This window comes from Tyto alba, unplaced genomic scaffold (assembly GCF_018691265.1).
Source record: "Tyto alba isolate M040663 unplaced genomic scaffold, T.alba_DEE_v4.0 Super-Scaffold_19, whole genome shotgun sequence".
NCBI classification, from domain to species: domain Eukaryota; kingdom Metazoa; phylum Chordata; class Aves; order Strigiformes; family Tytonidae; genus Tyto; species Tyto alba.
This window is the reverse complement of record NW_024881281.1, coordinates 330,882-356,859: the sequence shown is the minus strand read 5'-3', so window position 1 is coordinate 356,859 and position 25,978 is coordinate 330,882. Positions and strand designations below refer to the sequence as shown.

Below are 25,978 nucleotides of genomic sequence, written 5' to 3'. Positions count from 1 at the left end.
TTAAGGATCTGTTTCAGTGTTGTTTCTCGTAACCCCATTTCATAAACCTGACCTTAGGCCAGCCTACATGGTTGGGAGCAGATGCAGCTCTGATCCAAAAGGGCTGGCTCAGTGTATAACAGCACTCTGTTTTAAAGGAATAAATCTGTAGGACTGAAAGCTGTGGGATGCTCTAGCCTGCCACGCCCTTTGGTTTTTCTCAGCCTGGTCATTGTGGTAGTGTAAATTGGGCTTATTACTTGTGGAAGATTTAGACAGGAGCTGTGAGAGGGAGGAAGGGTGGGTGACCTATAGAGAAGATTTTCTGCAGAAAGATTTACTTTGGTCCACATTAACTGTTTAGAATTCTTTTGTTGTTGCCCCTTTATAGAAAGGTTTTGGCTTCCTGTTTGTGCATGTGTTAGAGATTAGGAAACAATAAGATTTAATAGGCTTGGAATCAAGGAAAGGCTATAACTTCAATCATTTTATGAGTGAAATGGATGCCAATAGATTCCTCATACTATCAGTCAACAGTCATTTGTTTTTCCTGTAGTTGTAAAAGTCCTTTAGGAGAGGCCTGTGTGGGATTATTAACTGTACAGAGTCTCTCAACAGGCTGTGTTTGAACTGGAAGTCAAACAACAGCAATAGAGCACTGCTATTTTGTGGCTGGTGTTTTAAAGTGCAGTGGCCAGGAGGAAAGACGTCTGCCCTGTCCCCTTCATTCTGAGCCACAGCGGTGGCAGCTTTAGGCTTAGCAGGTCAGTGGGCTAACATAGCAAAAGGCTGGTCTGGCCCAACTGAAGGCTGCTGTGAGTCCATCAGCAACTTGGCACTGACAAGCTGGCACCAACTACTCTTTGTACAGTAAAGCCTGTGAGGGTACCTAGAATGGACTGGTGTCTTGTGTTCTGCTCAGTTCACTCTCATGGCACATTTTGTCTTGGCTGTTTATACCTGATGTACCATGTAATGTTTCTCTGTGTGGGCAGATTATTTTAGAATAGGTGAAGTGCAATGAAAAAGGGAGGAGGTTGGAAATAGTAGTGAGCTTGACAAGGAAAACCAATGTGTCATTAGTCTGTCCTGCCTGCTGATGACTGAAAGGAAAACTGGTTGTTTCTGGTAACATATCTATAACATAACTATAACTCCGTTAGGCTGATTTCTTTTTCATATTGTTGTTCATTAGATCTTGATTTATACTGACAGAAAGGATTTACCTCAAGCTATCCAAGATGCCTTTGAACTTTACTCCCTCATTGGAAGTAGAGCAGTGCTAATCAGTTATCAGTTACAGCAGTCTATATTCTTATTCTATAATGCACTTGTCTCTGAGCCAGTGGTAGTCAGTGAAGTTATCTTGATCAAACCAAATGCAGAGCAAGAGAACAATCAGTGTTGATGAAGTCATGGGAAGAAAATGCTGGCTTTTTTGAAATTAAATTGCAATGTTTTTTCTGCTGACACCCCCTTTGTCTTCAGGGAAGTTTTGCTCAGCCTTCTAATGAGAAGAACAAAAACTTGAGACATCTTACTTGCATCTGCCTGAGAAATTAAGCGATACCAAATCGCTTTAGCCTCTCTTGGGAATCTGGGTCTCACTTATTTAATGCACTGATTTATTTTTTATGTTTGGCTATTCCTATTATTCTGTGAGTCAAATGTGAGAATAGCAATGTTATGAAGATTCATGTTTGGGAGTTGGTCTTCAGTTGTTCCAGTGAATTATTTGTAGGGACATACTCCTGCAATTTCAGTTGGATTTTAGTGCTCAGCAATTGTCAGGATTTAGCCTCCAGTTTGGGGTAATCTACAAAGAACCTGGTCTTGATATTGTAAACTCTGTGGGTTTACACCAGTGTGGGCAGCTGAATGAAAGCTATTTCACTGCCAGGGTGTTTCCACTGGAACTTTCAGTCATCTGTGAGGTTTGTAAATGTGGCTGAAATTCAAATGAAAGGTTATGCTCTCTATATTTGTCTATTGTCTTTCAGTTGGGAAAAAAATCTTGTTCTGAATATAAACTAAAGATAAGGTGGCTGCTGCTGCTGCCTTCCCCGCCAACCCCCATCCCTCTGGCTTCCCTCTCCTGTAACTGGTCTGAGTATTTAGGCTGAGGAAAAAACAGCCAAACAGAACTAGGTGAGCAGGAAGGAGACAGAGAACAAGTAATCTTCTTTAAAAGGGGAAGGAAGAAAAGACTGGTTGCTTCTGTTGTCAAGACTTCCAGCATGGATTTGTGACCACCTTAGGAGCACATGTTTAACAATGATTATATCAGCAGGAGGTGGCACCATCAGTGTCAGTTATTAATAAACCTCTTAAAATGCACATGCTGACTCTTTTTTTCTTTCTTCTTCCTCTTCCTTTTTTTTAACTCACTGTAGCAATTTCTGTCCCTTTTTGATCTGGCACAGAACAAAAAGTCCACAGTATTAATGAAACATAAATAGCTTTGTTGAAATGGACCCAAACTGAGATGCTCAAGGGAGATCAAGCTGGGCTATTCCACACAGACAGCTCCTTAAGCTGGATCTTCCAGCATCCTGAAATCTGTTGAAAACAGAACCAACTGTATAAGATGAAGGCTGCCCAGAGAATAATACAGCCCATCAAAGAGAAGTCAGCACCTAGCACATTTGTTCCCTTTCTGAAACACCACCCTTTGCTTCTCCAACAGCCCTCATTAACCTTGGGGGTGGGGCACAAGGGTGTGCTGGCTCTAAAATGTATGCTTTTGAGGTCCAGGGACTTTGCTTTTCTGCTTTGTGACAAAGCTGTTGATGGCACATTTTGTCTCTGAATCTAAACCCCAGTAAACCCTCTTCTAATCCAGTTTTCAATCCATTCCTATAACCTGAAGAACAGCCTAGAAACATTTACAGGTTTGGACTTTACCTGCAGGCACATCCAGAACTCCCTGGGGCTCAGGTTAAAGTTAGTGACATGTGCCTTGTGGGTCTTACTAGGAAGGGGTCCTGCATCATTACCAGTCTAAAACCAGCAGAAGCCTGCTGCCCAAACCCAAACAGGGCAGGCTCTGGATCAGTGAGTGTCAATGCTGTGGGAAAGTTGCAATGGATTTATTTTGCTTTGTGTATGTTTAGTTCTGTGGGCAATGTGATACTGACCCTTTAGGCAGTGAGTTATGCAGAAGCAGAACAAGTGGAAGAGGCAAATCTCCACTGTAACCTTGCTGCCAGGTTGAATCCTTCCCAAAACATCTGAAAACCATGAATGTGTGCTTAATGCACCTGGCCTGTGCCAAAGGTAGGATGAGTTGGGTTGTGGCAAGGAGGTGGAGGAAAAAAGTGTCTGTGGTCCAGTTACATTCTTTGAAAACTCACCAGGTACTGTGGCTCCAGGATGAAGACTCAATGTCAAAAAACTAGCAACATCCCCTTTGTCAGAGAAAGAGAAAGGCTGACTGTGACCTGGAGTAGCTGAGCTTGAAGGGTCATGAAAGAGTATGAAAATGTCAGCCTTGGAAGCATAGTTTCTGCATGCTTGACATTATTCTCCCTATGCATGACACAGATGGTTCCATAGCCTTCTCTTACATGGTACTGATAAATAAGATGATCATGGGTGCCACCAAGAAAAAATGTTCTGTAAGTCCGAGGCAGGGGGTATAGAGGGATGTTTAACACCAGCATGAAGACTTCCCTAATGAGAGGCTATTAATAGCAGTGGGAATGGGGGCACGGAGCAGGGGGAGTGTGCGGAATTTCACCCTCTTGAATGCACTGGCCTCCTCAGAGTGTCTCTACTTGTGAAATACTAACTTGCTCTTCTTTGTTACACTGATGGCATTGCCCTGGCTTATATGGAGGTCTGATTTTGGAACTGAGCAATCCAGCTGCATCAGCTTCATTTGTGGTTCTAGACAGCATGTCTTAGTGAAGTTGAGCCAGGGGAAGATTTATTTGTTGAACAGAACTTGTGTGAGCTGAACAAAACCCCACACGTGTGGGAGGAAGGCTTCCTGAAGTCTGCCAGGTGCCCTCTGGACAGTTTCAAGTCTCCAGAGCACCAAGTAGCACTGTCTTTCCACTGCACTGTGTCAGTGTTTTTTGATTTGTATAATTGTTTTTACTTTTCCATTTTGAGAGATGTTCAGGAAAGTGGATAGGTTAGTATGCTTGCTTTATTTGGAAACACTCGTAAAAATGGAAAACGTTTTTTTAATCTTCTTAATAGCATAGTGGTGGGTTTTGCTCAGATAGTAACCTAACTGGATCTGATCCATCCTAGCAGGATTGAAGGATGCATATCACTTCTTCAGTCCACACCTTACCATGTTGAAGAAGCTAAATCATATCACTGCTGATATCTAGTAGAGCTATTGCTAGAAGTATCTCCAGAGGAAGTTGAGTCATGTTTTCACTGCATCTCAGCTGCATTATTGCATTAATTTGTTTAAATAGACCCAAAGTTCTGCCACTAGTGTGTCAGTTTTGTACAATACCCCCCCAATCTGTGTCTTCTAGGGAAGTTTCTAATTAATGCTGAGATTTTTTCCTCTCCTTTGCACAGCATTCTGTGACTTTGCTTACAGGCAGAGACTTTTTTTTTACTTCTCTTACTAGAGATAAAGTGGGTTATTGAAATAGCCAATGCCTGGTATGTGGTCTTATTCTCTGTGTATCATCAGGACAATGATAACTGTCTATTGACAGGAAGCGGCGAATACCATAGGAGGCTGTTTCCTCAAAATGTAAAGTGAAGATCAGATACTTTCTAAAGAAAGAAGATGGCAGTTTGGGAGTTATAGTAGGTGAGTCTTGCTAGCTTCAAGAGAAACCACTACTGGAAATCTTAACAGATCTGGAATTGTATTACAGGTGAAGGAATGCATCACAAGTCTCTCTTTACAGACAAGAAGAAATGGGGCGCAGGGAAATAAAGCAATATGCATGGAGTCACCCAGCATATGTAGAGCAGACTGTAGAGTCAGTCTCTTGACTCAGTCTGGGCCTTTGTGGTTTGATGGATAAAAAAATATGGGTTGGGGGGGCCTTCCCCCCACCCACCCTATATCTTTTTACCAAATTATTAACTGAATTTTTAGCTGAATTTGGAGGAGGAACAAGGGCTGAGTGAACGGAGAATATTTGTACCTTCTGAATATGCAGCAAATTAAAGAAAAAAAAATCTGCATTTCTTTACCAATTAATATTTTTGAGAGCTGGTTCGAAATAACTTGTGTACCCAGCAGAAACCAAGGTGCAAGTGCTGGGGGGAAGAATGTTTTTTTTAGGAGCATTGTGCATTTCCAGTTTGTCTATGATGGGATTTTCCAAACTGTTAACTCTCTAAACATGGTATAAAGAAATGTGTATGCTATTGTCAAGCTATAAGGGATGTTATAGCTGACAGTATTACTTCAGTATTGATTGCAATATACAGTAGCAGAGAACTCAGAGGGGCTAACTACACAACTAACTCCCTTGCTTCCTACAGATGCTTTGCAGCTTCAGACAGGCTGTTTGATACCGCAGCTATATGGCTATTGGTATCTGACAGTGACAATTTAATGCCAGCCTAGCTGTGCCACTCTGAGTTTCTTACCTGTGACGGTCACATAATTATCAAGGATAGGTCTAACTTCAGCGTGACATGGGCTGCATGGCAGGATGGTGTGAAAATCTCCATCATGCTGAACAGGGTAGCTACAACTTCAGCTACCCTTCTTTCCCTGATTCCTTGGGCTCCTCTACCTTACCTCACTCATAGTATTACTGGAGTGTGAATGTGGTTCATGGAGGTTTGTTCTGCAGCTAGCCATCCACAAGCCTGGCTGAGTGCCATGAGCTGTGGACCTGTTGCAGAGTTCGGCCACTTTGCAATTTTGCTCCCAGAAGCAGGACAAGCAGCTTGCCCTAGCTGAGATTGGTCTGTGCCTGAGAAAGCCAGAGGCAATTGAGGTTGGGTATGTCTGTGCAAACAGCTGCTGCACTGCAGAACAGGAAAACTCCATAGATGCTTCTAAAAATCCTGGTATCAGGGAGAGTCTCTCCCTCTCCCCTTGGAATTTCAGTTAGGAAACAGATGACTAAAGATAGCCTACTCTCTAAAGCACCCAGAGAGCTGTGCTGTCTGATCATTCCTTTAGCATTTAGTGTTTGTTCTCTTAACTGCATCCAGTTTTTTTTTTCAAATACCCAGTCCCTCATTTAGTAAAAAAAGATGGATTTAGGATCAAGATGATATTCATTAACAAACCTTGCATTTATCATAGTCCTTCCTCCTGCTGATCTTTCCTAACATTCTGCTCTGCTATGGACCAGCAATCAAGCTCTGGGAAGAAGGCTTCCTAGCAACACATTAAGCCACTATAACAATGGTTTAGAAAAAACAGGCTGGCTTTATGAAGAATAACATTGGGAAACTGATAGACTTCCACATGGAAAGACTAGATGCCCTGTGCTTATCCACTGAAATGGAGATACGCCACAATGTTATTGTTGTCTTCCTCTTTTTTTAATGGAAAAATCAGAAGGGGTTCAATAAAGCAGAGCAAATATCAGTAAGATTGGAGAGTCTGGGTTATTCTTGGGGAGGCAAGAGAGTACAAAACCTGAGCTATTCCATATTGAAAGAACGAGATCTCTAACCAGAAAGATTATAGCGTGAGCCAACCAGTATGTAGGCATGGCAGGTTTTAGCTTTTGTTTTTAATTGGTAGATGCTGATTACCTTAGGCTTTTTCTGTGTGCCTGCAGCAATCTAGATAAAAATTGTACCTTTAGGTTTGCTTGCTTCTTCTTCCTTCCCTCTCGATGTGGTGTTTTATCACTGTCCTGTCCTGATTCTTGAGAGTGGAAAGCTTGACAAACGTGACCTGTATTTTAACATTTTGAAAATGAAGACATTGCTCTCTTTTTCTTGCTTCCTCCCCTCACTAAGTCAAAAATTGACAAAAAATCTCCCCAAATTGCCCTGAAGTAACAGCATAAAAATCTACACCTGATACAACTTCATACTATTCATTTGAGTTTTGATTAATGAATTTCGGGACACTTATTTTTTTTAATCTGAGGAACTGGTCTTCTGAAAATTGCTAAGATGACTGTCCTTGGTGTGATATTTAGAGTTGACATGGAGGACTGCTTCTTCTAAGTAACTCTTTCTGCAGCACTACCAGGTATAGAAAGTCATGACTATATGGGCGTATTTGAATGTGGGAGCTTTCCTGTGGGGTCTGGAGCACATATTCCATGGGCTCTCATGTGTGCCCAAGGAGGTTTTGTGAGCTGTATTTCTCTCTCCCATCTGGAACTGGAAGCTCTTTACCCTGTGCCCAGCAAATCTCTCCCTTTTATTAAAGAATTGTAAACAGCGCAGAGGAAACAGACAATCTTTATTAAAGCAGTGATTCTGCAGTGTGGTAACAAATACTAGATATAAATTAATTACTTATGATATCCTGCTTAAATCCTATGATTTTAATTCTTAACAATTTTCTGTCTATTTTTATACCTTGTGCCTTCTTCCTCATGTAGCTACCAATATTGGAGAGCACTGGAGTTGAAACAGCAAGTACCATTTTCCTTGCCTACATTTAAGAAGGCCTCAGTCCTGACATTATGGATCACCACAAGTCTGCTCCTGCTCTGATAGACCTTTAATTGGATAGGCTCTGGCTATTGAGAAGACTTGAGGTAGGAGGAAAGAGCCCCTTTCAGTTCAGAGCCAATAAAGAAGTAGCAGATGAAGAGGCTGACTGGTCCAGGACTGAGCCTCCTTCAGCTCTTGCTTCTGCAGCTATTGACAGCTGTCTTGGCCAGTAGCTAGACCTTGCTTCTCTGAGAGCAAGACCTGTGATAGTGTTAGGAAAATTTTCGCTGCCAGGCTCAGGCATTTGTTTGGCTGCTTTGTGTCTGTTGTGGACTTTTTACAATCACACATCCAGAGTCAGCTGCAAAGCTCAGTAATCATGCTCCCAGTCAGTGCAACCTCAGTAATAAGGGCTATATGAGGCCTTTCTGATACCTGGGATTAACTAGATCTAGCAGCAACCTGGCAACATCACAGCCTCCTCACCAAGCCACGTACCTTCCTGCTAGACAATTCCCTGTACCTATAGTACTATAAAGTCTTTGTTGGGACCAGTTGCCCATCCACTGCTGTCTTATGTTATGCCTTGATGGATTATGATTTTGTTCCTTTTGATTTTTTGGCAGAATGCTGCTCACCTAAAGTGCTGGGCTCTGACATATCCTGTCTCTTTTTTATTTTGGCTGTGAGTGACACAAACAGTGCAGAGAGGCCTCTCAAACTATTTGAAGTTATGTTGCCAAGAGTTGCCATCTCAAGGCTTGTTCTTGGATCCTAGTCAGCTTCTTTGGCTGTTTCACTGGCATGAGCAGCCACAAAGCAGGCGTATCTGCTGCCAGATAATTTCTCAGCCCTTCCAAGTAAAACAGCATAGTGCAACCCATTTCTAGTGGGTGGTTGACATGCAACACTTGGCTGTGAGATGCTTTACCGCCTGCTGTTTTCTCTGACTCAGTGTGGTGTCTGCTCCTTAGGGCTGCGTCTCAAATTCTACGATGACTTCAAGGAGGATATAGGAACTGAGCTTAAAGGTTTCTCCTGACCTTCACTACACACTCTTCATCAGCTGCTTTCCTTGAGTCTCACACTCCTGTATCACTGAAGTCCCACAACTGCTGATGGAACTGCACTCAGCATCCACCCCTCCTTCAAATAAGCAATTATCTTCTGACTTTGAACAAACAGTGTTGGCTCTTAGAGGACAGATCTCTCATTTCCCTTGCTTCCTCAGCAATCTCCTGGTTTGGTTCCGAAAGCTGCTGAAACCTGACTGAACCTAATGTCAGCAGGCACAACTCTATAGAAACCAGGCTTCAGTTCAGTCCTGGAGATATTAACCAACTAATCAACTTTCAGCTTTGCTGCCTAGGATCTTAAGTGTACAGCTAGAGCAACTTTCCCTGCCCAGTTTGAGCAGGTTTGGATCATTAGGTGGGCATACGTTTTCAGGAGGACAACAGTGTCAGTTGATAGCATTCTTCTCTGAGATTCCATCCTCAGGTGGCCCTGAATTGCCTCTGGCAGTGCCTATTGATCTTTTTCTGCACGAATTAGCATCCAAACCATGTTTTGTACAAGGTTTGATCTCTATAATTAGACATCTTGCAACACTGGAAAACCTAGTACTGACGGGGAAGCATCCTTTGACAGAGGCTTTGTATTGAGAGAAGTTTCTCTGCTCTATTGTAGGGAAAAGAACTTGGGTCACCAGTAAAACAGAATGTGTTCACAATTAAGAGTAAATGTGTTTGGAATTACATTCTTTTCTCAACAAGTACTTGGATGTATAAATATCTTTAAAGGCATTCCTGCTCAAGCCGTTGCCTGGCTTAGGATATTTTTCTTACATTATTATTTGGCTATGACTCTTGAAGAAGTTCTATGTGTCCTCTGTAATGCATGAAAAAACCTGTGTGCCTTTATGTACTGAAAGGATTTAGTTGCAATCTCTGAAGCTTTTGCAAATCTTCAGGAAAAAGAAAAAAATTCTGGAGGTTTATGATGTCAAGGGCTGGTAGTTGTCTGCTTTCAGTATTCGGGACAATGTAAATTAATGTTTTCCTCTCGAGGGAGCCATTGTGGGTTTTACTGCCTTCAAGGGCTGCAGTTAACTGCCTGCTCAGACAGCCATGCCAATGGAAAGCCTTTTTTTTTTCCCAGTCATTGCATCTAGCCCAGTGCAAAAGACCTGTTAAGGATGAACATGTGTTGGAATAATTGTGTTGTTGTGTGTGAACAACAAAGCTTATGCTTTCTTACATCCAGAGCTCTTGTGGAAAGGTCTAATTTCTTTCTACCTCCTTGAGGGGAGAATGGTGATTGAGGAGGCAGCACATCTGCAGTGACTCCCAGATGATAGAATCTAGGGCAAGGAAAATGAAGAAACTGCTTTATAAAACATATTCTTCCAGTACAGTTTGCTGGTATGATTTACATGAAAAAAATCTTAACAATGGATGGAGCACCTGTTGATCGTGGTGCCAGTTTATGTTCAAATTACAAACCAATCCTATTAAACTGGCATCAAATGCTAATCCAATCTTCTTTCAATGGCTGGGCCAGAATCTGATTTTAAAGTGTGTTTTCAAAGAGGCACTAATAGAACTTTGATTAAAGGCAGATACTGTTTTTACATGTTATTCAGGGTCTACTTTCTCTGAGCAAAGGAGTGCAGGGAAGAGATAGCTGAGCTGGCAGTTAAAAGCAGTGTCTCTCAAACTGATATGGTAGTAGTGTCTCCTGACCCAAGTTCCCACTTTTGCCTACTATCATACTATGTAAATACAGTAGCTTGGGATATATCTTGTAGTGTGCCATCACTGCAAGGTGTAAATTTGCTCTTTGCAATCTAAGCTGAAAGGAGTTCTTTAATGAACAACCTCTGAGCACGGTGAGCAGAGCTCTGGGAATACACACCTAGATTCCTCTTCTGCCTCTCATTTTCGTACTTTGCCTTCCAGGTCAGCAAAAGGGAGTAGAAGACAAAAGAGAGAGGAATTTAATGTTTATTGGATTTGAGTATGGCATTGCTTATGTTCTCCATACAGTTCAAATTCTCAAGGCATTTCAGAAGAAAAGTTACTCTTTCAGTACAATTAGCCAAATCTTTCTGGAGCATAATACAGTGGGCTTGAAAATACTGCAGAACTTGAACCTCATAGAGATGTTAATGCCTAAATTGTTGCATAATCTTGTGTTTTCTGCTTAAGGAAGAAACTGAATTGACTTAGTTCGGTATTTATATTTACCCAGAATATAATATTATGCAGAAATCTTACTGATAGAATGATTTTGGATAAATTGTACAGATATTTTATGTAAATGGCTACCTTGTTTTGTGTCTGTGTGAACTGATTCACATCTCTAAATAGAAGAGCTATTCTAGGCAGGTTCTTTCTCTGCCAATGAAAATTTGGGGAGCATGGAAAATAAAGAATTTTAATTTTAATCTTGGTCTGGCTATTAAATTGAGTACAGCTAATGAAGGACGGAGATAATAAGACAGGTAAATGTCTCACTGAAGTTTCCCTGGTTGTTTCTCACCAGGAAACAAAGTCCTTCCAAGTGCTTGAAAAAATTGTCTTCTCATTCGAAGTTCTATTCAGATGATGATAAGAATCTGTTTTGATGTGTCTTCTGTGTGGTAGCTGACATGGAGACTGTTAGCCTAACACTTCTCAGAAGTTACAGTGGGTCACTTCAGCTACCTTTACAAAACTGCTTAACAGCAGTTAGGATTGAGTGAATTAAAACTAGGAACAGCTTCTCTTCACTTATGCTTTTGTATGCCCAGACTAAATGCAAATATGGGAAGGATGAAGACTTTGCAAAAGGCTACAGTGTAAGTATATCAGTGTCTGTTCTGTAATGGTTATTTTCTTGGATGTGCATCACAGACTCTTGCTAGGATGTGCCTTCAGTATAGGTAGGTTTCCTGAAATAATGCTGATGTGAGGCATGTCTTGTGCTGGGCTTCTGCATAGGTGACAAGATCATCTTTGGAAATCAGAGATTAAATGATGCCTTTGAGTATGCCAGCTTCATAGATTTCAGAGATACTGCACTGGCATAACAGAAAGCAAAGCTTAATGCATATTCGCCCTTGGTGAATAGCAGGGAGAAGAAAAATGCTGTTTGTCCATCACTTCCTTGCATGCTGTTGTCATGATAGCTTTTATGATAAACTGCAAATGGGTTTGTCGTACATTTGATAGCTGTGGGTAATCATGCATTTTCAACTACATGTTAAAACTACATTTCAGTCCCATTCTCTGTCTTTTGTTGTTTCCTACTCTAACTCATACTGTGTTAACTTCCAATTAAAATAGGTGGGTTTATCCCATTGATTACAGACCTGCTCCTTCCCATAAGTGATGGTGGCAGGTCACGTCTGTACAAGACAGAAGCTGTAAAGTACTGCAACTTTCACAGTAGGAAGCAGCATAGAGTAGGGAACTTGCTACTCTTGTCCAAACATACTTGCCTTTCAGACATTTTCCCCTGAGCCAGTACTCCCACCAGACCGGTGAATATATCCACAGCTTTTCTCTATGATTTGCTTTATTTGGTGGGTTAGTGACGTTGTAGCATCTTTGGGAAAGCAATCATGTGGTCAGATCTTTTAAACGGGACTTCAAGTGAAACAGCAGAGGAGATTCCAGCACCTATCACTGCCACCTATAGCTGGGGGAAGGTGAACTAGAGTTATTTTACTTGCAGCTGGCTCTGTGGGTGAGAATTGCAGGGAGTTGTGGCTATTCCATTTATGCCTCAAACAAAACCACTCTCCCTCTGCTTTCAGGGGCGTTTGCTGTGGCTCCTTGTACGAACTGCTTAGCAACACCCAGAGCAAATCATGTGTTTATTTCTGTATCTACCACAGCGGTGATGGCACAGAGCCTGTAAGTTGCTTTAGGACTTGGCTGCATTGTGTTTGTTTGGCTCTTTATTTGTGTGCTTCCTTGGGCAAAACTTCTGTTTACTGCAATTTATTTGGTGGTGTTCTGACATTCTGTAGATAAAATATAAGCCCTCATAAGTTCCCTGCCTGCCTTCTCCCACTGTTCCCATAAGATGGGCTGCCACTTAAAGACGTTTCTCAAGGTGAGTTTCTCCCAATTATTGGGAGATCTGGAGAAGCTCGCTACTCTAGTTTTTATCTTGAGGGTATTAGAAAAATGCTGCTAGCGAGCCTTTTGAAGAGGGAGGAAGCAGGTCCTGCCCTGGAAGTTCCCTACTTCAATTCTCTCAGCACTGTAAACTGACTTAAAAGGCAGTGCTTTTGCAGCAGTTCATCCGCCGCATTGACACAGGGCTTGGCAACAGCCAAAGGATTTTTGCTGTTAAAATGCGGAGCAACCGCTTGCAGGAGCGGTGCGCACGGGTGGTCCGCACCAGCGGCTGAACCGTGAGCCCTCCGCCACCTCGGGCCGGGGGTCACTCGCTCCGGGGGCGGCCGGAGACAGCAGCGGGGCTCGGTGCAGGGCGCAGGCGGCTCAGCGGAGCCACCCCCGCTGCTGCTCTGAGCGCCGCGCGCCCGCGGCCCCGCGCAGCAGCCGCGAGCGCAGGGGAGCGCCGACCCCCCCCCCCCCCGGCGGGCACGGCGAACCGCCCGCGGCCCCGCGGGGCCTCCGTCTGGGCCCCGCAGAGGCGCGCGGCCGCGGCGCGGGCCCCGCACACGCGCGGGGCTCTGCCGGCAGCGGCCAGGCGGGCCCCGCGGGCGCGCTCGGGGAGAGCCGCTGCTCGGACCTCGCCAGCCGCCCTGCCCAGGCCGCTCAGGAGCGGCCGCGTCTCCGCGCCGGCCTGGCCCGGCCCCCACGCTCCGCGGAGCCGCTTGCTGCGCCTTTAACGACGGCGGCTGCGCCGCGGCGGGACTGAGCGGCGCGGCGGCGTCTCCCGGCCGCGTCTTCCAGCGCCGCAGGCGAGTGGGCGGTGCGGGGCCTCCGCCGGGAGCAGATGGGGTGGCGGAGCGCGGCGTGCCGGCGCGCCGGGCGGGCCCCGCGGACGAGCACCTGAAGCGGCTGGCGACGGCGCGGCCGCGGGCGGGCAGCGCTGCCATGGCGAACGCTCCGCGCCCAGGTGAGCGCCGAGCCCGCCCGGCGGGCGGGGGCGGCCCTGGGGGAGCGCGGGGCGGGGCGCGGGCAGCCCTGAGGGGAGCGCGGGCCCCGCGCGGCGGGGGGGGTGAGGCGCCACCGCTCCCCGCCCACCGGCGGCCCGGCGGGCGGTGCCGGCTCCGTCCGCGCCCCAGCGCCGGTTCGGCGGAGCGGGGGGCGCCGACTTCTGCGGGCGGGGCGCGGGTGCCTTTGCCGCGCGGGGTCCGCTCTGCCTGCGGCGCCCGCGTCGGCCGGTGGTGCGGGGGCAGGGCGGGCACCCGCCGCGGCGGCTGCTGCCTGGCCTCCGCCGGGCGCTCCCCGGTGCTGGGCCGGGAAGGGTCTCCCGGCTCTGGGGCTGCCGCCCTGTGGAGCCGGTGCTCGCAGCCGCCTGCTCGGGAGAGGGAGACTGGGACGTAGCAGCTGTGGGTTCCTCTGAAAATAATACAGGTGTGCTTGTTGGGGAGGGCCCGCTGGAAGGAAAAGGCGGATGCAGTCTCTCCTGCGCCTTACAGGCTCGTGCCTTTTAACTTGTGCTTCCTCCAGAGTCTGAGCAGCCTGGCTGCAGGTTCTCGGCAGCAAAGCCCTGATGCCCCATGGCCGGTGGCAGTGGCAGCCCCGCACCGGGCGGCATGTACTCTCTGGGCGGAATGAGCAGTGCCAACTAGTAGAACAGATGAGAAACGTCTTGTTGCAGAAGCGTTCGAGGTTGCACACAGAGACCACGGCTTTTGAAGGTGAAGGCGTAACCGTGCTATGACTGAATGCCTTCTGGTCTGAACGGGCAACTTCTCTGGAGTGTGGTACCGGTTCTTGGCAGGGCTTTACGGCAGCATGGAGTATTAAAGCTAACCCCAAAGTTTTTGCCAAGCAGTGTTTATTTTTTTTGTTATTGCCCCAAAATAGGCATGGATTGGTGGCAGCCTAGAGACACAGTGCTCAGGAATATGAGAGCATTTCAGAAGATGCAAATATAGTATTAAACTAAGTGGTTGGTTTCCATCTTTGAAAGATGAAGAAATAATCAAATGGGGAAAAAGTTTGTTTGTTTGTTTGTTGTTTGTGTTTGGGGTTTTTTTTGTTTCTTTGTTTGTTTTTGTGCTTGTCATTGGTTTGCAGTCCTTCTAACTTTGATAGGAAAATAGGTGAGCATTGATTAATGTAGCCTGCATACATAGGTTTCTTATTCAAACCCAACTTTGCACAGGAATTTCAAAAAATGCTATTTCTCTTGGATGTAATTCCACTTACTTCAGTAGACAAAATATGACTTCTGATGTCAGCTTTACGATGTTGTCACTACTTCTTACTGTAAAGAAAAGCAAGAACTGACCATTCACAAAGAAGCTCTGGCAAAACATATCTGGGTTAGGAGCAGGGGAAATGTGTTGCTTTTATAAATTGAGCTTACTGAGTTTACCAGCGTGACCTGGAGTATGCACAAATCTAGAAGGGTTGTGGCTGTTTTGCTTGTATGTACCCTGCCTCGCAGCTCCTGCCAGTGCTGTAGCCTTTTCACAAAGCAAGACCATCATTCTAGTAGCCATGAAATCTGCTGCGTGAATGACACTGTGCTTATAAAGGGCTTTTAGAGGTGATCGACTTGTTTGAGTAGCTGGATGTTAAGAGCTTAGAGCAGTCCCTGTGTAGAAATGCTTTGACATTTGCAGGACTGTAGGTTGCAGAACCACATAGCAGCAACTGCAGATCACTACCTGACATGTCCCTGTGGGGGTTGTGTGGTATCTGCTCCTCATCTCCTACTTCATTTTTTAAGACAGCAATGACTCAAAAATGCCAGATACTCCTCAGAAAGCCAGAATCTCTGCACTGTGAAAGTAGAATATTTCAGATATGATGCAGGCGGTCCACCTACAGTCGTTGCGGGAAAAGGTTAGAGAATATTCATATCTTTTCTAGTTTTGGGGAGTGAGTTTGGAGGAGGTGGTGATACTGCTGAGAGGGAGGATGAATTTAATTTCTGCTGCAGCGAAGCTGACATCTGAAGCATCAAGAAACAGCTCTAAGAGATGTACCACAATTACAGGAAAGCTTGATCTAGATTTTGGAGCCTAAACAGCCATGTTAAACCTCCTTTCTCTCTTCCTCCATCTCACCAGTAATCCCATAAAGTGCAAGGCTGGAAATGTCGCTGGTACCTTAAAATAGGGGCTTAAAGGCTGGCATGGCTTAGTTTCTTGATTTGTTTCCCGTACTAAGTAAGCAAACACATGCCGATTCCTACCATCTGCCGCAGAACTGCCAGTTGAAGGATGTACAGGATAGGTAACCAGGGACTTCTCACTGCTGAAGTGCAGTGAGATGAGACACTGAGTGAGGAATGGGTGAGGAGTTGGCTATATTGGCACTTCTCACCACAATGGTGTCTGGACTGTTCCTTCGGTTAGCTCTTTCACTTGACTTCTTGACAAGAGAACCTGCATTTTGTGTGGATTTTCTTCTGTTCTTAACTATCTCTCTGGCTATGTCAGCTGTGCTCTTTGCTTTCCTTTTGTTTTTTATTTAGGGACTGATGCAGCCACGATGAGAATAGAGAGAGCTCATGACCCTTTCCACTTTCTAGCCTTTCCTGGTATCTGCTCAATCTCACTGACTCTCTTCAAGCCGCTTTCTTTCCAGAAGTGGCCACTTTATTCTTCCCTTAATGCTTACCTTCACTTCAATTTTTCCTTTGTACCTATCAACCCTTTTCCCACCTCTTAGAAATTCTGTCTCAGTACAGTGCCTCTGTCAGCCCAGGAGTCCTCTCAGAGGGAGTGCTGGACTGCAGCTTCTCTGATAAACTTAGTGACTTTGTTCACTCTAAGACCCTCCTTGCTTTATTGCCCTTTCAGCATTACCTTTCTTCTTTTCTCCCACTTGTATGCTCCTGACCTTGCCTTTCATTTTGCTGCCTCTTAAACCAGGAACTTTCTCCTAGTACTTGTCCTCGAAGCTCGCACTTCTGTTCCTTTTAATTCTTCCTCTTCTGTCCTCTTTCTGAAATGCCAGCAATGCTTCCATGTCTGCAGTTTGCAAGACTGTAAGCGTACACAGACTTCAGCAGGGCAGGACTCAGCCTGTACTTATATTACTGTAGGTTAACAAATGAAAGGTATGGTTTGGTGATCCGGTGGCTTGCTGCCAACACTAAGAGAAATTTTGCATATTTCCACCTCTTTCACATGACAGCTCCTAAGCTTCCCCAGCTCGCTATCTTAAATTTTTAGAAAGTTTATTTTCTGCTGGTTTGACAATCTTACAGGCTCAACTGCAGGGTGAGGTGACTGCCCTCCCTGGTGGGAAGAAGGAAACAGGATCACATCCCTTATAAGAAGCTACCAGTTAGGCTGGTTGGATGCCTCTCCATTGGCCTCCCACTCTTTTAATTGCCTCCCCTTTCCCTCTCCCTCACCTTTGGCCTGCCACTCTTTTATTTTCCTCTCCCTCTCTCCTTTGGGGCTCCACCTTTCCCACTCCATCTCCCCATCTTCCTCTGACCTTGCACACTCTCCCCCTTGGCCTTCCATTCTCCTCCTTCCTCCCCTGCTGGCCAGCCACTGTCCTGTTGGCCTTGCGTGATGCTCTCCCCCTTGGCCTTTGGCCTCTTGCTGTCTCCTCCTCAGCCCACACCCCCCCCTTCTTTTCACACTCAGCCTCCATCTCTCCCATCAGGTTCTCTTTTTTCATATTTTTCCTTCTGTCCTCCACCTGACTGGCCTCCCACTTTCTCCTCTGAGCGCTCTCCCCCTTGGCCTTCTGCTTTTTTCTTCCCTATCCCCATCGGCCTTGTGTGCTCTCTCTGACATCCACCTTGCCTCCCACTTTTATTTTTTTTCCCTCTACCTCTCCCCCGTAGGCCTTCCACTCCCCTCTCAGCCCCTTCCACTTGCAGTGGATTTCATTTCAGTTTCAACTGATGTCATTTCAGTTCCAGTTTCTGCTACGGATTCACTGTGTGACTTTGGATGAGTGTAGTGTGGCCCTGCTAACAATAATGGCATATATGGTCCTTCTTTTCTAGTGGTCTGTGCACAGGTAAGGGCTTATTCTGAGCATACTTTAGTTTTTGTTCAGGAATAACTGGAAGGTGGATCAGCATCTCTGTCTGTCTTTGCCTGAGCTCCTGAGTCTGAGGAGTGCCTCCAGTAGTTAAAGTACTTCTTCAGTTTTGCATTTACCAAAGAAGAAATAAAGCATAACTAGAAAATAACAGTGGGTAATTTTGGCCTTCGGTAAGTCTTAACTGTGTAGTCACTAGGTAACACTGTGTGGGTAGCTCAGTTAAATCACTTAATGGGTAGGCAGGAAGCATCTGAAACCCGCAGAACAGAAAGAAGTATTATTATGCAACAGCAAAGGTCATTCCTTCTACCCAGCATCTCTTTCCAAATGGAAAAATTACTTGTTCTTTCTAATTTTATTAGGAAAACTGCCCCTGAATTCAAAATGATCACAGTTCTAAAATAAATTTTGATAAATGGAAGTGTTTTAATCTGTGCAACAGAGTGTATTTTTGATTATTTTTTCAAATGAGATTAATTCAGTCTTCAATATCTGGTATGCAAAAGACTGATTTTTCAGTACCTGTGAGAACATGGTGTGCTATTTTGTCTCTGCTAACTAGGCTGGTGTCGTAGTAGTGTTTAGGAGTGCTTTTTTTTTATGGTCGCCTGTCTGTGGCATGTGCTTATGTCTAGGCTTGATGTGCGAATTCTTGTTACCGAGCAAAAGATGTAGCGAACTGCTGGACCTGCTGCAAAACTTGAAATCTGTAATATTATGACAGCAACGTGATTCTTGCTGAATTAGTTTTACAGGAAAATCCACTGCTGTAATCACATCAAGCGAAAACTGCTGTTCTTATCCCAGACTGCTTGAGTGCATCTTCCTGGAAGGCTGGGTACAAGCACACCTGAGCCTGGATGGTCTGTTGGACTAACCTGGTACCTTAGTGATACTGCCAGTGCACAAGGGACGGGTATGATTGGCATTCAGATCAGTCTGCTTTCTTTCTATCTGTCCTATTTGTGGGACAAGAAAACCACTGCTTTATGCATTGTTAAGGAGAAGAAAGCCTTTAGGAGATGCTGGAGTGATTCTTAAATTGATGCTTCTGGACTGTGCTTACTCCTCTGCTACTCTGCCCTCTCATAAATACGCTCCAGGTATAAAATCATTGCTACTTCATTCCCAAAGTGTTTGTGCTGATCCAGCTGGTGAAGTGCTGCTGTAAACAGTGATGACTCGAGTCATGGTTTTCTTTTGGTTGCAGTTAATGTTTGTAAAAGCTAATTCAAGCTGAGGAGAAGGCAGAAGCAGTGGAGAAAGGTGACATGGCTGTGGTTTCACAGCAGGGCTAGGCTTGCTTCCCGGTGCATTTGTAAAATGACTTTTCAACTCATTAGATCCAGTGACAGAGCCCTGTATCTTGGTAAAACATGCTGTCTGCTAGAGGATATAATTTCTGCAGGCAAATGTTCCTTCTATTTTACAGAAGGTACTACTGTGTTCTGCACGCATTTCATCTTCACATGTATTGCACCTAAAGATCTGGGGCCTACCCTGTACAGTATTGGTTTATTCCAAGTCAGAGGTAATGCCAGTTACTGGAAAGGAACAAGTAGATGCTGCTTCTTTCTCCTGACTTGATAGGTATTTTAAATACTGTCCTTGCTTAAAAATAATACTGAAACAGCATTTTTGGTACTGGTAGCAGAGTGTGTGGAATTACTAAGTGACAGTGGTGAGCTGTTTTAGGATGCTTGAGATGTACAGAATGAGTGGGTTTTGGACACTAGGCCTTTTAAAATTATATAGGAATGTGGTTAAGTTAAAGTCAGGAATCATCAGCATTAGCTATTCAGTTTTCAGAGGAAGACCTTTGTTTCTTAAAGTGCTTTTTAGAGCCTTTTAGGCCTTACTTCACTTGTCTATTTTTCTGCTTCCATTTCCTTAGTTCAGAAAACTGAGAATGTTTGCTACAGAAAAGTCACTTTAATTCCCCTGGTGGTTTTTTTTTTTTTTCCTCTCTTAGAAACACCCTCAGATCACGTGGAATGCAGTACACTCATGTGCTGCTTAATTGTCATATCACTGCCAGTTTGTCACACTTCTAAAAAAAAAAAAAAAGTGCTTTTGAAAGGAGTTCAGATTTATGCCTCCTGACCAGGAGAAACTAGACCTGAATGTTCTTTTATATACACTTTACAACTACTGTTGACTTCAGCAGCATCAATTGCTTATGCAACTATGAGCAAATGAGCTCTGCTGGTGTTTGTGGGTGAAAGTGGAACGGCTTTTCCCATGGCTGTTCTGCTCGCATGGTTGTAGTGTTTTTTTTCTCTTTGTATGGATGGCATTAGTAGCTGCTGATACATGAGTGGGAACTATTTCTTCTGCAGTTTGCTGGAACTATGTACAGTCACTAAACACCAAGGATGAAATGTGTCTTGCATCTAAATTTGGATTACCTCTACAGGGGTACAGTCTGACTTGCCCTCGAACAGAAATAAGAATGTCACATAATAGGATGTGGAACCATTTCTGTAGCAATTCTTAGTCAAGTGACATCCTGGATGTTCTTGGGAAGAGGATTTTTTTTTTTTTTCCTCCCTTTTTGTATATGAGGATCAGAGTGGCTGAATGTTCTTCAGGGATGAGTTTAGGTGCTTGTTCAAGTATGGGGTCAGTTAGCTATTTACTGCCTATCACAAGAGGATGCAAGTGACTATCTGCTGCTCTTGCCCTTATGGAAGCTACTGCTGTACAGGATACAGGTTTCAGTTGTGATCCTTACTTACACATCTTGGTGCTAAGGAAATCAGTATCTAGTGTGGGTAAATTGGCTAATGAGCATATTAGAAATCTTACCTTGAATGATTCTTTTTCAACAACATTCAGAAGTGACTTTGCTTTTAATTAGCTACTCATATAATGAGAGTTACTGTGAGGTTGGAGGGTATGGTAAAGTATGGTGAATCATGAACCCAGATCTAATATAACTATGATGTGGAAAATTGTTTCCTGTAGGTCCTGCAACAGTTATCTTCATGCAGATATGTGATAACGTCAGCCACAGAAAAATTAAGATGATAAATGATTTAGTATAGGTGACGTGCGGAAAACAGACTCCACAATCTGATAGATTGTAAAGTAGGTATGTTTATTCAGCGCTGGGCACACAGGGGATCACTCCTCCAAATATGTGCAACCATGTGGTACTGTTGCCTTAGATTTATAGAGCAAATGATTACATATTCATAATATTTCGCAATACGCCTATACATATGCATCACCTATCCCCGCTTCGTATTAAAATTAGCATTTCCATGATCTCCTCCCAGTTGAGTCTGCGCAGTGAGTTCCTTTGGTCCTGGGCAGGGGTCGTGAAGGACTGGGCGGTGGTCGTGGGAGGAAGTATCTCCTCTTCCTCAGTGCTGAACTTTTCACCCCGAATTCCCGCGCAGTCTCTGTCACCCCCTGGACCGGCAGAGCAGGTTTGTGCCGGTTGTGGGGTAATCTTCACTTACTCAGGGGTGGAGGAGGCTTTTTACTTAAACAGGAGATAGTGGTCCATCAACACAAACATCTTCACTTACTCAGGGGTGGAGGAGGTTTTTTACTTAAACAGGAGATAGTGGTCGAGCAACACAAACACCTCGTACAAGCTAGGCAAACTCTTATCTCGACTATTTCCCTCGTCATCCCCTTCTTGCTATTCCCATATTAACCCTTACATCCCCTGTTCCTATCTAGGCCCTGTATCATAGGGAAAATCAAGAGAGTGCTTTTCAACGTTGTATTTTACTCATTCATCACCTCACCTCATTGCATGTGACTAGATCACAGGTGCAGCAAATTACCAGTGGAATTCCAGCTGTTCTTTGTTGAAGAAAAAAAAAAAGACTTTTTTTACAGAAGAAAATAGCTGATTGTAATCTTAATTATAATTACTCTTAATTAGAATTAATTACAATTAGTGCTAGCCTAGCTAGAGGATTCAGCTTCTGTGCATGGTGCTGCAAGATGGCTCTGCTTTTATCTTCTCCCCTGATGTTCTCTGGCCCTGTGCTCAGGGCAAGCTCCGGGTCAACTCCCTCTGTAACAGGCAAGTGTAACAACCTGCAATACTATGCAAAAGAAAATTGTTTAGATAGGACACTTTGCTTCTACTCCTCCTAGAAGAAAAGCACCTGTTGATTTCACTGAACTGTCCCACCGCTTGGAAATGTTCCCCTTATATCCCACTGTTAGTCTGTCGTGCTGTTTTAACAGCCTACGGGAAATACCGCACGTGCTTCTAGTTCAGCTATCATAACTGGCAAATTAGTGACTTCGTGAGATTATGTAAAAGTCACTGCATTTCTACATGGTTTCTCCTTCTATCCTCAGAAATTGTGATACTGAACAACTGATATTAGATGTAAATTGCTACCCTGCTTGCAAAAATTGCTGAAATCTGGCTGCTAAGAATCTAATAAAGTTCACTAACGTGGAAGCATCAAGTGTCATTACCAAGAAGTTGGCCTGTATTTTGGAGTAGGCCTGTTTTTTTAGTTCTCTGAAACAAAATAATAACATATGCCAGAGTTGACACTGTAAATCAAATCAGTTAGTTCAGGCAATGCCAGTGTCTAATGTAATCAAGAAATGTTAATAGAGTCCTATTAAGGTGGTTAATGCAAATCTGTTGGCACAGAAGGAAGCAGACTCAATAAGATTAACGTATTAGGGCGATGCAGTGCAGTCCGGGCAGCAAATAAATGTACATGTGAAGAACTGCTGCAGTGAACTTACGCAGACTTGTGCTGCAGACTGTGGCTATGTTTAAGCTGCTTCTAAATCTAGAAGCATTCCTAATGCAATATAATAAAACTGATGCTCTCAAGGGCTTTTCTTGTAGCCAGAATTTATGCCTGGATGTTTGTGTCACTTTTCCCTGCCTTCCCTTCCCATTCTGCATCAGATTCCAAGGTCGCTGGAAGCATGAGGTTTCTTTGCGGAGCCAGTACTTCTACTGATTTCTAGCCAGGCTACTGGCAGTTCCTCTCCAGGGGGATTCTCCCAGGAAATTCTAGTGGCTGAAATGGAAAGCTTTTTAGCATGGCAAAAAAGCAACAATCCCTGCAAGGCCTTTTAGGCTTGTCTTCAGCCAGAAGTTCCTTCAATTTTACATTATTAATCAGGAGATACTTAACCCAGATTAAGTAACAATAGAATGATGTTGGTTAGGGAGGTACTCATAGTCTTTTGAATTTAAGTTGAACGTGCTAGTGTAACCACTGGCATTCTTTTCTCTGGTGGGAGGTGTGTTTGTATTTACTTCCATTTTTCATGGGCAGCACCCTGTGTTTGAGGTGAACACATTAATGCTGTCATGCCAGCATTGGCTCCATGGCTGAGGGAAATGTCAGTTTCTATTTTTGGACAGAGCCTTACTTCCAGGTATGAAACATTCCTGGAAGCCACTGCATCCAACACTAGGGAACTATAACTTGGGAAATTAACAGCTTTCCATGTTCTACTACTGCTTGTAAGCATAAATTACTAGTGAAATTTAAAAGTGAATAGATTTGAAAGGTAATGGGAGGGAGAATAGGAGATAAAGCAAATGACCTGAAACACCTCAGAGGTTTTGTCTGTGGGTTGTGCATCTTGTAGCATTTGCAGTGCTGGCACTGAAGTTCAGTACTGCTACATTTGTCTCATCCTCTGTTTTAATGCTTTTATACTTTTACAGCTTTTTTTCTTAAAAAATCTGCGCTGCGTGCTTTCACGAAAGCCTCTGTAGCCAGGTGTCAAGTCTTCCGTGCCTTTGCTTGTGCCGATGATAGTTCCTGTAAGACTTGGGAGCTTGATAGTGTATGACCAGCGGGATGCAGATTAGCAGTATTGCATCAGCTGCATCTTCAATAATGTTGGGTGCAAAGTGTTGTGCTCCTCTCAAATGAGCATTTTCTTAATTTTCCTAAAGCGTCTCTGTCTTCAGTCTCTTTCCTTCAGTTGCAGATGCTGATTTTTTTGCATACGGCTTGATAGGAGGTACGGTCAGATGCTTATCATGGTAGTTGCATCTGTCAAGCGTTGTCTTCCAGCAATCCCTCAGGTAAGTTTTCTTCATGTAACAATCCAGAGTTCTTTCCAAAGAAGAAGAGGCTTTTCTTACTAGGGTTTCTTCAGAGTTTCACAACAGCTTCTCCATTCATTTCCCATCTTCTGCATCAGAGGTCAGGAATTGTGACACCACCAGCTTCTGTTTTTTTTTCTCTACATAATCCTCCTTTCTAGCTGGGTATTTGACCATTCCCTGATAGTTGCTGATCTAAAAGAAAGCATGAAAGGATGCAGGAGGGGATGGGACAGTGGAACAGGGAGTGAAAGAGTCCTCCTTTGTGAGGAAATTGGAAGAAGATGGCTTTCTTTGTCTAGCAAAATCGAAGCCTGATTTAATTGCCGTGCATTAGGTTGGTGAGTGGCCAGGACATTGAAGAGGTACTGAAACTGATGTTGACTGGAAACCAAGTTGGTATAGAGCAGTCATGAATACAATAAGACAGAATATTAAGGTTACTGTTTGCACATGCTGGACAAAAGATACATTTATTTCAGCCTTATGTTCCTATGACTGTTCTGCTCAGCACACCTTGGCTGATGGTGTAACAGCTCATCTCCAGCACAGTGTGCAGGGAAATTACTTATTTTTTCCTCTCTGTCAGTGGGTCCAGAGGTAGAAAGTGTCCCAGATGATAGTTGAACAAAGACTGCCTTCGTTGTTGTTGTTGTTTCATGAAGGAATAAGAATGGAGAGTGTTGAAGAGAATACTCTGCCTAGCATGTTTGAAGCACTTCCCAAATTTGCACAAATACGGAATCCATAATGCAGTGACAACTACGCATGAACACCCTGTTTGTGAATGCTCTTTGTCTACTTTTGTGGTCAGCTGACCTTGGCTAGGTGCCAGGTGCCCACCAAGATGCTTATCACTCCCCTTCCTCAGCAAGGTGGGAGGAGAAAATGTGAAAGGCTTGTGGGTCAAGACAAGGAGAGGAAGATGACCTGGCAATTACAATCACAGGCAAAACAGACTCAGCTTGGGGAAAATAATTTATTGCCAATTTAAATCAGAGCAGGATAATGAGAAATAAGAACAGGCTCAAAGCACCTTCCCCCCAGCCCTCCCTTCTTTCTGGGTTCAACTTTACTCCCAAATTCTCTACCTCCTCCCCCTGAGCAGCGCAGGGGGGTGGGGAATGGGGGTTGCAGTCAGTTCATTACACGTTGTCTCTGCCTTTCCTTCCTCCTCACACTCTTACCCTGCTCCATCATGGGTCCCTGCCTTGGGAGACAGTCTTCCGTGAACTTCAACAAGAGCCCTTCCCATGGGCTGCAGTTCTTCACAAATTGCTCCAGCATCAGTCCTTTCCACAGGGAAAAGGAAGCAGTCCTTCAGCAGAGGACTGTTCTCATGTGGATCCCCCACGGGGTCACAGATCCTGCCAGAAGACCTGCTCCAGCATGAGCTCCTCTCCACAGGGCCACAAGTTCTGCCAGGAGCCTGTTCCAGTTCAAACTCTCCACGGGGTCACAGCTTCCTTCAGGCACATCCACCTCCTCCAACATGGGTCCTTCACGGGCTGCAAGTTGATACCTGCTTCACCATGGTTTTCACCATGGGCTTCAGGGAAATCTATGCTCTGGTGTGTGGAGCACCTCTTCCCTCTCCTTCATTGCTGACCTTGGTGTCTACAGGGATGTTTCTCTCACATATTCTCCTTTCCCCCAGTTGCTGTTGTGCAGCAGTTTTTACCCCTTCGTAAATAGGCTATCACAGAGGCGCTACCGACATCACTGATGAGCTCAGCCTTGGCCAGTGGTGGGTCCATCTTGGAGCTGGCTGGAACTGCCTTTGCTGGACATTGGGGAAGCTTCTGGCATCTCTTCACAGAAGCCACCCCTGTAGCCCCTCCCGCTACCAAAACCTCACCGTGCAAACCCAGTACAACTTCATAGCTTTCTGTGGTGTAAATATAGATAAACTCTTTGACCTTGGGCTTTAGGATCAGAGCTTAGGCAGTTGAGCATAAAGGGCAGGAGTTCCTGGAGCAATTAATACGATCTGCAGAGTAGAAAGACCTGTAGAAAACAGGTTTTGATTCTGAAAAACTCTGCACTCAGGCATCTTCTGCATCCCATCATGTTGCTAGCAATGAAATCTGTCTGAGTTACAGGATGGAGCAGGACCCTGATAATCATCAGCGTAAGTAAGTAAGTAGTGATCTTTGTTAGGTCTGGGGTGGTACTCAAGTGCTAAGGCATGTTTTTAAGGGCTTTGATTAGGGAT

The 25,978-nt window shown here is 44.5% G+C and overlaps 1 protein-coding gene across 2 annotated transcripts in view; it reads left to right on the top strand.

The window, feature by feature from the left end:
- Positions 1-25,978, top strand: part of PITPNM3 (PITPNM family member 3) — a 147,527-nt gene that overhangs the window by 4,213 nt on the left and 117,336 nt on the right. Inside the window, exon 1 of one of the 2 annotated variants that reach the window (XM_042791791.1) lies at positions 13,342-13,623. The exons of the other annotated variant lie outside the window; for it this stretch is intronic. Within the exon in view, the coding sequence (XP_042647725.1) occupies positions 13,602-13,623 (22 nt within the window). The 5' untranslated portion in view covers positions 13,342-13,601. Of the gene's footprint in view, positions 1-13,341; positions 13,624-25,978 lie in introns of those variants that run through there. 2 annotated transcript variants of the gene reach the window in all.